This window comes from Coregonus lavaretus (genome assembly GCF_964263955.1).
Source record: "Coregonus lavaretus genome assembly, contig: HAP1_SCAFFOLD_255, whole genome shotgun sequence".
Classification (NCBI taxonomy): domain Eukaryota; kingdom Metazoa; phylum Chordata; class Actinopteri; order Salmoniformes; family Salmonidae; genus Coregonus; species Coregonus lavaretus.
Window position 1 is genome coordinate 448,502 of NW_028157546.1, and position 12,013 is coordinate 460,514.

Here is a 12,013-nt window from a genome sequence, read left to right on the forward strand (position 1 = left end):
CCTTAGATTCATCCTTCATTTATTTTTTACCATTGGTTGTGTGATTCACATGCCTGAAAGGTAGTTAAAACCACCAAGGGATGACAACAACAAAGGAATAAGAACGCTTCACTTGGGTCCACGTCATTCACTCATTACAGGTGGATTGTAAAATCATTGTGAAATACATTTGTGCATTGCATACCAGTGTCATCATTGTGTTGTTATGGTGTAAGAACACATTTCACTTTGTGAATGTACTGCAGTGTATCATAATGAAGCTTACAGTATTACTGTATATGATTAGCTAGTTGAATTGGCCTCCATCTAGTTTCAACTGATATGCATAAAACACAATGACCAACATTCATTCAATGAGTTACTCTCCAAGTCACTCAGCTAATGTAGGAAGAGATCAAACTCCCAAGAGACGGGCATTGAAAAGACTTCACTCTGCGTTTGTCACGTCTCCATGAGAGAGAGGAACCCTTTGTGCTGTATGAAACAATGAGTTGAACAGGATAGCTTCCCCATCCCTTTTTACCCTCTGGCTGGATGCAACTGAAGTTCTCTCTTTAGAGATCTCAGAAATATGATTCCTCTATTAGTACAAAACTAACCTACCAGGTAAATAAATTGAACAGGAGAGGTATAATCTTTGAGGAAAAGGAAACTGATACTCAGATGTTTTCATCCCAGTACCTTGTATTATGTGTGTTCATATCACCCTCCATCCTTTCTATGGCATAAAACATTCCCTCAAACTCACTCTGCCAGTTTTTCTCTGTAAACGTAGGCCTCTAATCAATCCATATCATGGAAATTCAGAGTTACATAGTTAGTGGAGGCTGCATTCACGGTAAACTTTGCATATGTCGGCTCAATCGGAAATTACCTTTACATTTTTTATAGCGCGCAATCTGTAACGCTTCAGCGAATAGTCCCCTTAACAAGCCTGCAAGGCAGCCTTCATGAGCAACGATGTTCAAGCTGCCAACAAGTTAAATAAAAAAAAGATAATGATCATATGACATATGCTTTAAGGATGACATTTCATCAAGGACACTTTTGATAGACATCTTTGTATTAAAAAACATTTTTAAAAAAGTATAGTCAAGACAATAAGTAGGTGAACATGATTTAAAGATGATTTGACCAAAATATATTACATTTGCTAATTATTCTATTGCTATACTGTATGTCCCTCCGAAATGTGCGAAAAGTCCTTTCTTGAACCTTATATGCTACGGTATGTCCATAGTTCCTTCCTTACTTGTCCTCTCGTACTTTCGGATTCATATTCTCGGATTTGCCTTTAAAAAAGTTAATCCCTCATGTCCTCACAACTGCAAACCCACCCAGAGGACCAATCATTTCCCACGGAGCTGAAATCTCTGACCAATCAAGTGTTACTAAACCTGACCCTTTATCCTATCTCTCAACTGTTGTCAGCGGCTTACGCACCAGGAGGAGTAAAAAGCCCTTTAAAGTAAGTAAAGTAATTGTCTCTCAACTGTCTTTCATCCTGCTCCGTACATCCGACGGCAGTAGATCCAGCAGGTTGTCCTCTACCACAAGATTACTGGTCTTCAACAGGGGACAATCCCCTATCTCCGAGGGTAGAGACTCTAGCCTGTTCCCCTTGAGCTCCAGGCGCACTAGCTGGGCCAAGTTAGCCACCCTGGGGCTAAGCGAGAGCAGGCAGTTGTTTCCCAGCGCCAGGGTCTTGAGCCTCTTGCAGGAGAACAGCTCCTCCGGCAGCTGTTCCAGGGAGTTAAAGGCTGCTGAGAAGAACTGGAGACTCTGGAGTATCCCTACCTCGGCTGGTAGCGATGTGAGCTGGTTGTGGGACAGGTTCAAGTGCCGGAGCTTGGTGCAGTAGAAGAGACGTGACGGAAGTTTCCGGAGCTTGTTCCAACTGACGTTCAGCGTCTCTAAGGACTTCAGCTTAGCAATGTGCTCAGGGATGTAGGTGATGCTGTTGTGCCAGAGACGAAGAGTTACCAGGCGCCGGCAATGTTGTAGACTCAGGATCTCCTCTACTGTAGTCAGCTTGTTTTCCTTCAGGTCCAGCTCCTGCAGGCTTGATAGGCTGAAGACCGCGCTGGGGATGCGCTCCAGCTCGCATCCTGTCAGCTCCAGAGAGGCCAGGTTGGTTAACTTCTTCAGGCTGCTGAAGGCTTGGAGTTTGAGGCCCTCATTATAGATGCAGAGACGCTGGAGGTTGACTGCCACGTCCCCGACACTCGGAGGGATCTTGGTTAGGCGGCTGCGAAGCGTCAGGACTCTTAGAGCTTTGAGTTCTCTCAGGGAGTCTAAGGTTGCACTGCGGGAGAGTTCGTGGGTCAACGGACCACTCAGGTGGAGCTCTTCAAGACTCTGAAGTGTGTACATCCACATTGGTACCTGCTCCAGGCCCTCAAAGGCTAGCCGGAGGACCTTGAGGTTCTCTCTGAGGTGGGTCAGGGCAGCCAGCTGGAGCTTGGCAGGGCAGTGGATGAGGGACAGCTCCTGGAGAGAACCTAGCTGGATCACACTGGAGGAAATAGTCACATTGTTTAGCAGCTCCAGTTTGAGAGATTCCACTTCAGGGACATCAAAGACGGTGTCAGGGAGACCTGGGAGCATGAAGAGATGGAGTTCCTGGCGGTTGTCAGCATTCCGGGAGAGGCGGCCCCGGAGCTTTTTGCCGGTCCACTCGTGGTTGAGGGTGACCTGGCGAAGACGGCTCTCGCTGACCTCGGAGAGGAAGACAGCGAAGCGTTTGGAGTAGAGCGCGTCGTACTGGTCACTGAGGTGGAGGAGGAACGCAAAGTCGTTCTTGACGTCTGGGATGTCGTTGATGCCCGTCTCCAGTCGAACATGCTCAAAGGAGTACTCTTTAAGAGGTCGATGGAAGAGCCAATAGAGGGTGTAGATGCACAGAAGTCCGTAGACTCCCACAAAGCAGATGTAACAGTAACACAGCTTGGAGAAGAGGTGGGCTTTGGTGTGGTTGCAGCAGTAGATGTCGAAGCCGGTCAGCTCCGGAGGAACTGAGCAACGAACTACAATCTCAATGTTGGGGACCAATGCAGTGCTGTAACAGGTGATGAGGACGAACTTGAAGACCTTGAGGGAGGTCTGGAGAACGTACATCAGGTAGAGCAGATCCGCTTCCTCCACATGCGTTCTGAACTTCTTCACCTTCTCGAACAGAGCTTTAGCCTGCTCCCCTTCCTTCTTGTCCAGGAGGGAATGTGCTGGCTGTAGTTCCGGGTTCTTCTTCTCTGGATTTGACTTGATGGACGACTGCCGGAGAAGTCCCACCATCTCCTCCTCCACCCCTGGCCCACTGTCCGGCGAGGCAGCGAACGCTGATGCCATCGACTTCGACATGGTGTTCTTCCTCCATATCACCATCTTTTCCTCGCCACGCTCCTCAGACACCTCACTCAGTGCCCGGGTGGTCCACGGCGAGTCGAAACACTTCCCCAGGATGGTGACAAAGATCTCGATCTTGGACGACGTCCCAGGGAACTTAAACCAGAAGCTGCTGGCCACCATGAAGATCAATGTGTGGATTACCACCAGGTAGGGGAAGTACTTGCCATACCAGTGCACGGCCCGTTCGTAGCAGTAGTGGTTGACGAAGATGTACTGGTGTATGTCAAGGTTGTTCTTCCGTCCGTGCACCTCCCGGATGATGGGGCTGTAAAAGAAGAATTTGGATAGTCCATCTGTAGATGCTGTACAGACTATCAGTAACATTTCAACTAACTATCTACTAACCCTAGCTCTAACCCAAATACTATTTGAACCCTAAATGTAACCCTTATTCTAAACCTAACCCTAACCGTAACCTTAGCAAGAAGTTGCTTATCAACCGAATAAATTGTGACTAGATTACTTTATTGTCTGTGGTCAAAAGGACACAGAGATATGTATTTTTGCTTTATCTGGACACCAGAGTTCCCTACTAGGAGCTGGGATTCTAACCTCTAGCTCTAGGCTACCTACCTGACGGGCTTGACTAAGGTATGGTGCTCCCATGTCTCGTTCTCCTTGTGGCTGCGGATGTGGCTGCAGTCGATGGCCTCTGGAGTTGAGCTGGAGAAATGGCTGGGAAGGCAGGAAATCTTCTCCTGGGTGAGCTATGATGGAGAGAGGGAGGGAAAAAGAGAGAGAGAAGCAGAGTGAGTGCTATTGGAAAGATTAGGCAATGGAACAACATGCAGAGTAGCCTACGGCTAATCACCTACATAACATAAGGCTTAGATTTTTGGGATCTATTTCTTTCCTGTTCCAGTTGATATCTAACAGACATGGGTTCAAATAGTATTGGTTTTCTTTGAACCCAGGTCTGATATCAACCAATGATTAAGATCGTGTGATGAGAAGATGACATATTAAATACGGAGTTTGTGACCTGATTCCAGGGGAAACACTGGTCGATTTAGCAGCGGCGGTGCTAAATGCATATAGGGGAAACACTGGTTAATGTGTCTCTGTTTTCCCTTCCCACTTGGAGGTCACCACCACTGATAAGAATGCTTTGGTACATGGCAGGAGTAGATTCAAACAGGACACACTAATCAAATCTAAAATGTTTTCAGAATCCAGGGCCAAAGGCTTTCTCTATATGATTGTACGTTAATTCGCGTTTTAAATTGTCCTCACATATTTACATTTACATTTACATCATTTAGCAGATGCTCTTATCCAGAGCGACTTACAAATTGGTGCATTCAACTTATGATAGCCAGTAGGACAACCACTTTTTTTTTTTTTTTTGAATTTATTTAGGGCACAATTATATTTCATTTACATAAGGTAAGTAATGCCATGTATTTTAATTTCATATACTGTAGGCACACCTATTCTTATCGCTACAGGCTACACACTGCCAAAATCTGTCAAGATCCAACAGTTCCATTAGGTGCTTACATTCAGCTGTTGCAATGATGCCCCGGGGGCTAATGTGCTTTAATGACGCACTCCAGCTACCTTTTGAAATGTTCCTGTTGAAAAACAATATCCCAAGTATAAATACAGTAATATACACACTTAAGGGTAAAAAAAATAGCTTCAAGGGTTGGCCATCATTACTCTGACTGATGTCATCGGCCTCCATAGCCACAGGAAGTAAAGGTGCTGAGGGTGCTGTAGCACCCACTGATAAATCACAAGAAAAAATAAAAGAATATTATATGAAAAATATCCCCCAACACCCCCGATTAGAACGGTGCCTTCAGAAAGTATTCACACCCCTTGACTTTTTCAAGTGTTACAGCCTGAATTTAAAATTGATTAAATTAAGATTTTTGTGTCACTGGCCTACACACAATACCCCATAATGTCAAAGTGGAATTATGTTATTTATCTTACAAATTAATACAAAATGAAAAGCTGAAATGTCTTCAGTGAATAAGTACTCAACCCCTTTGTTATTGCTAGCCTCAATAAATTCAGGAGTACAAATCTGCTTAACAAGTCACATTATAAGTTGCATGGACTCACTCTGTGTGCAATAATAGTGTTAAACATGATTTTTGAATGACTACCTCATCTCTGTACCCCACACATCCAATTATCTCTAAGGTCCCTCAGTCGAGCAGTGAATTTCAAAGACAGAAACCAGGGAGGTTTCCCAATGGCTTGTAAAGAAGGGCACCAATTGGTAGATGGGTAAAAATAAAATAAAAAACAGACGTTGAATATCCCTTTGAGCATGGTGAAGTTATTATTTACACTTTGGATGGTGTATCAATACACCCAGTCACTACAAAGATACAGGTGTCCTTCCTAACTCAGTTGCTGGAGAAAAAGGAAACCACTCAGGGATTTCACCATGAGGCCAATGGTGACTTTAAGACAGTTACAGAGTTTAATGGCTGTGATAGGAGAAAACTGAGGATGGATCAACAACATTGTAGGTACTCCACAATACTAACCTTATTAACAGAGTGAAAAGAAGGAAGCCTCTACAGAATAAAAATATTCCAAAACATGCATCCTGTTGGCAACAAGGCACTAAAATAAAACTGCAAAAGAAAATTGGAAAAGCAATACACTTTTTTTCCTGAATACAAAGTGTTATGTTAGGGAAAAATCCAATACAACACATTATTGAGTACCACTCTCCATATTTTCAAGCATAGTGGTGGCTGCATCATAATAATAATAATAATAATAATAATATGCCATTTAGCAGACGCTTTTATCCAAAGCGACTTACAGTCATGCGTGCATACATTTTTTTTTTTTTAAATTTTTGTATGCTTGTAATTGTTAAGGACTAGGGATTTTTCAGGATAAAAAATAAAAGGAATGGAGCTAAGCACAGGCAAAACCCTAGAGGAAAACCTGGTTCAGTCTGCTTTCCACCAGGCACTGGGAGATGAATTCACCTTTCAACAGGTAAATAACCTAAAACACAAGGCCAACTCTACACTGGAGTTGCTTCCCAAGAACACATTTTTTTATTTAATCAATTTTGAATTCAGGCTTTAACAACAAAATGTGGAAAAGTCAAGGGGTATGAATACTTTCTGAAGGCACCGTACTTATCATAGAATTAAAACGTATACCTTCAAGGTATTGTATAGGGGTCATTAATTGGTGGTTAGTTTGTATGAGTTTAGTCTTACCTGTAAGGTGCATCCGAACACTCCGATCATGAGCATGGCGATACATAGGTATTCCGAGAACACATCCCACCATGGCTTTAGAACCCGGAACTCTGGGTTCTGTGATGAGGCAAAGTTCCGAAACTCAGTTACTGGTATCATCCTGATCACTGTAGCAAAGTGAGGAAGAAGAGGAGGAGGCAGAAAGAATGAGGAAGTGACCAGTTGAGGATTAAACCAAAAATAAGCATATCATAAACAACATATTACTATATCATAAAGTATGGCTTTAGTTATAGTCACTATATTACAACATATATATGTTTAAGGTTATAGTAAGCCCACCCCACAATAGAAAACGCAGGTTGACGTTTATTGTCATGAATTTTGCCCTGGAGGCAGAACCGAGTGATTTCCGCATGGCCAGCTGCAAAGTCAAAATCGGCTATATTGTAAAAATTCATGAAGACAAAAATGATCTTTTTGGTCTATATTTAAAGTTAGGGATTAGGGATAAAATCAGGTTTGATGTCTTGTGCCAGCTAGTGACCACTCTGCAGAGCTGCCTACAGGGTGCCCCAGTATCTGTGAGTTAGAAACCTCTAGCGCCCAGGAAGCTCCGATTCAATCTCCCATTCACCAACTCTGAAACGTTATAATGTCAAAATATGTTTGTTACTCACCAAAGAGTTTTGCTGAGCAACTATCTTCATTTACCACCGTTACGGCCGGTATGTGCTTTCAAAAAAGGTGTAAATAAAAATGTACAAGCAACCTTTTTTGGAAGTGCATACCGGCCATAACGGGAGTAAATGAAGATAGTTGCTCAGAGAACATTTTCTGAATAACGAACGTACACTCAATGGCCAATTTATAGGTACACCCATCTAGTACCGGATCGGACCCCCCTTTGCCTCCACAGCAGCCTGACTTTTTCGGGACATGGCGTTCAATCGTTGCTCAATTGCTATCGAAGGATCTAACATTTGCCAGGAAAAACTTCCCCACACCAGTACACCACCAGCCTGTACCGTGACACCAGGCAGGATGAGGCCATGGACTCATTCTGCTTATGCCAAATCCTGACTCTGCAATCAGCATGATGCAACAGGAACCGGGATTCGTCGGACCAGGCGATATTTTTCCAGTCCTCATTTGTTCAGTGTTGGTGATCGCGTGCCCACTGTTTTTAGCTGATAGGAGTGGAACCCGGTGTGGTCGTCTGCTGTAATAGCCCATCCGTGACAATGATCGACGAGTTGTGCGTTCTGAGATGCCATTCTGCATACCACTGTGGTACTGCTCTGTTATTTGTCTGTTTGTGGCCCGCCTGTTAGCTTGCACGATTCTTAACTTTTTTTTTTCTTTCACCATTCTCTGTAAACTCTAGACACTGTCGTGCGTGAAAGCCCCAGGAGGGCGGCCGTTTCTGAGATACTGGATCCGGCGCGCCTGGCACCGACGATCATACCACACTCAAAGTCGCTTAGGTCACTTGTTTTGCCCATTCTAACGTTCAATAGAACAGTAACTGAATGCCTCAATGCCTGTCTGCCTGCTTTATATAGCAACCCACGGCCACGTGACTCACTGTCTGTAGGAGCGATCCATTTCGTGAACTGGGTGGTGTGCCTTATAAACTTGCCACTGAGTGTATTTTGACATTATGACGCTTGCAGAGCTGGTGAATAGGAGTTTGAATCTGAGCTTTCTGGGCATTAGAGAGGTCTCTAATGCACAGATATCCAGGAGACCTCCAGGGCAAGATTAATGACACTAAATGCCAACTACTTAGAAAACTCATCTGACACAAAGACTGGATTATAAGCGACATGTCTCTACCTGATAATAACCAATAATTTAGGAAGAAAGATTTATTTTGAGTTTTCAAAAGGGGTTGGGGAGGGAATAGAATGTGTTTCTCCTGATGTGTCTCCTACAGTATCTATGAGCCTTGCATGGGAAAATGAGGGGCTGTCCTGTAGCCGGTACTGTAGTCCAAAGTGGATAAACTACGCTGAACAAAAACATAAACGCAACATGTAAAGTGTTGGTCCCATGTTCCATGAGCTGAAATAAAAGATCCCAGAAATGTTCCATACGCACAAAAGGCTTATTTCTCTCAAATGTTGTGCACAAATTTGTTTACATCCCTGTTAGTGAGCATTTCTCCTTTGTCAAGATAATCCATCCACCTGACAGGTGTGGCATACAAGAAGCTGATTAAACGGCATGATCATTACACAGGTGCACCTTGTGCTGGGGACAATAAAAGGCCACTCTAAAATGTGCAGTACACAATTCCTAGAAGCTGAAAATGTCCCAGTTCTTCCATGGCCTGCATACACACCAGACATGTCACCCATTGAGCATGTTTGGGATGCTCCAGGTTGACGTGTACGACAGCGTGTTCCAGTTCCCGTCAATATCCAGCAACTTCGCACAGCCATTGAAGAGGAGTGGGACAACATTCCACAGGCCACAATCAACAGCCTGATCAACTCTATTAGAAGGAGATGTGTCGCGCTACATGAGGCAAATGGTGGTCACACCAGATCCTGACTGGTTTTCTGAACCACGCCCCTACCTTTGTTTTAAAGGTATCTGTGACCAACAGATGTATATCTGTATTCTCAGTCATGTGAAATCCTTAGATTTGGGCCTAATTTATTTATTTCAATTGACTGATTTCCTTATATGAACTGTAACTCAATAAAATCTTAGAACTTGTTGCATGTTGCATTTATATTTTTGTTCTGTATAGTATGACAATACAACAACGGCTGATCAACAAAGAGAGGTCTCTCTCTTTAAGGAAAGTGATACAGTTGAGGTAATCATATCTTGGGTGTTCACTGTTGGTATAAGCCTCTAAATTCAAGAGGTACATGACCATTTCACAACAGGCTTGGTAATGTTGTCTCCCACGTGTCAGTGGATTTAATAGCCTAGCTAATGACTGAGAATGCAACTATTTCATTCTGAAAACTTTACTTATATTGACCAAAACTATGAACATTTCAACATGCTTTGTGAAAGTAGCTTACACTTTTATAGGGTAGCCAGCCTATAACTTATCCTATAAGTAATAAAACGGACACTTTATGACACATGTATTACAGTGCACTACCCAATGAATCAGGAAAACACAGACTATTGCACATGAGCCAATTGATTTTACAGTTCGTTATGGCCACCGCCATACCTTCTGAGAAAAACACCTGTCAGACAAAATTGAAGACCTCATCTTCGTTTACAAAAGTATAGGCTTAGACTATGAATTCACATAATCTCTTTTCAAAACAATTCATAGGAGTTATTTTTTAAGTTCAAATGTATTAAAGATAAAGAATACGTTTAAAGAACCAAAAGTTCTCATATATTTCTGATATGAATTGTTTCAGAGCGGGCAATTTACCTGAGCTCGTGCGAGATCCACAGGGGGAGGGGGGTAGTCCGCGAGTTGCTCTCCTAAAAGAAAGTATCAGAACGCCGACGCATTGCTGCCGGGCAAGTCAATAGGCTATTGATGCCGGGAAATCCTTCTTGTTTTCGGCTTTTAGTCGATGACAACATGGACCCAAGTTTAAGTTTGAGATAGTTGTTTGAGTGTGAGGTGTCGTTTAGTAGCCTACCACGCCACACATGATTGTCGAAGTCCATACAGGTAATACAAGCCTTCTGCCTCCTAAAACACGTACGACGCATCGACGCTCAATCTTCCTTTGACTGGCCCACCCAGTGACAGTCATGCCAAAAAAAATTATCAACGGATGTGTCAATGTTTTGCTTACATAGGCTATTAAATAGGAATGTCACCTTGACATTGATCTAGAATAAAGAGAAGTACATCATCATTATTATTCAGCATGTTTTGTTTCTTTCTTGGTCTGTATAATAATTTCTAGGCAGGAAAGTAGCCTAGCTGTCGCTAAGGAAACTCAACTCCATTAATTTCAATGGAGCCGAGTTGCGATGAGTGTCGGCAGTGGACCTCTGACTACATCGAGTCGGAATCAGTCGATACTTACAAAAATGCCCATTCTTTAATGTTTACCTTGTACCTATGTTTGTCCTGTGTAACTGCATTCCTTTATTTGGGTGCTGCAATCAGCAGTTTTTGATAAAAATAGCATTTTACCGACCTCCACCAAGGGAGCCGTTGTTAATGGAGAAGGAGCAGCTCAGTTTTGGCAGGGGATGCATAGAAAGCAATGTTTTAAATCAAAAACGATGCATTGCAACTCCCACTGACAACTCTATAACAATCAGGACAAGCACAGGTACACAGTTAGCATTAAATACTTGATCTTTATAAAAGTAACCAGAAGACTGGTAGTGCATGTTTGAAGTGGCAAACTTCATACATTTCGCAGTGCAATTTGACAGACATCACATAGAATGCAATTTTTTTGCAAAAACTACAGATTAGCAACACCCAAAGAAAAGAACGCAGATCACCATGCGCAATGCCAAGTGTCGGCTTGAGTGGTGTAAAGCTAGCCTCTAATGGACTGGAGTAGTAGAAACACGTTCTCTGGAGTGATGAATCAGGCTTCACCATCTGGAAGTCCCGACAGACAAATCTGGGTTTGGCGGATGCCAGGAGAAGGCTACCTGCCCCAATGCATTGTACTAACTGTAAAGTTTGGTGGAGGAGGAATAATGGTCTGGGGCTGTTTTTCATGGTTCGGGTTAGGCCCCTTAGTTCCAGTGAAGGGAAATCTTAACGCTACAGCATACAATGACATTCTAGACGATTCTGTGCTTCCAACTTTGTGGCAACCGTTTGGGGAAGGCCCTTTCCTGTTTCAGCATAACAATGCCCCCATGGACAAAGCGAGGTCCATACAAAAATGGTTTGTCGAGATCGGTGTGGAAGAACTTGACAGGCCTGCACAGAGCCCTGACCTCAACCCCATTGAACACCTTTGGGATGAATTGGAACGCCGACTGCAAGCCAGGCCTAATCGCCCAACATCAGTGCCCAACCTCACTAATGCTCTTGTGACTGAATGGAAGCAAGTCCCCGCAACAATGTTCCAACATCTAGTGGAAAGCCTTCCCAGAAGAGTGGAGGCTGTTATAGCAGCAAAGGGCGGACCAAATCCATATTAATGCCCACGATTTTGGAATGAGATGTTCTACGAGCATGTGTCCACATACTTTTGGTCATGTAGTGTATATGGAGTTGAGTTTAGGCTACTGTTCTAAATCTACTGTAGCCCAGTGCCTATTTGGCATTCCGCTGCCAGATTCACCAAGGGAATGCAAAATGTCAAGTCATCATGAATGGCCTGTACTTACTATTAATTACTGGGGTTATAGCCTACAGCTTGTAGTTACATAATAAAATAAGAAATAATATTGAACAAATATGAAACATTAAACCATTAATAATAAAATATGTAAACTATGAATGTTAT

At 43.2% G+C, this 12,013-nt stretch overlaps 1 protein-coding gene across 2 annotated transcripts; it reads right to left on the reverse strand.

The window, feature by feature from the left end:
- Positions 1 to 10,329, reverse strand: LOC311125306 (volume-regulated anion channel subunit LRRC8C). 2 transcript variants are annotated; one of them, XM_084199356.1, is made up of 4 exons: positions 10,006 to 10,329; positions 6,609 to 6,757; positions 3,979 to 4,112; positions 1 to 3,670 (listed from the first exon to the last, which is right to left on the reverse strand). In XM_084199356.1, exons 2-4 carry the CDS (start codon positions 6,747 to 6,749, stop codon positions 1,489 to 1,491), a joined length of 2,457 nt encoding a protein of 818 aa, XP_084055482.1. In that variant the 5' UTR covers positions 6,750 to 6,757; positions 10,006 to 10,329; the 3' UTR covers positions 1 to 1,488. The 2 variants fall into 2 exon arrangements, with proteins under 2 accessions (XP_084055482.1, XP_084055483.1); XM_084199357.1 differs by lacking the exons at positions 6,609 to 6,757; positions 10,006 to 10,329 and adding an exon at positions 4,906 to 4,971.
- Between the last annotated feature and the right edge of the window lie 1,684 nt (positions 10,330 to 12,013).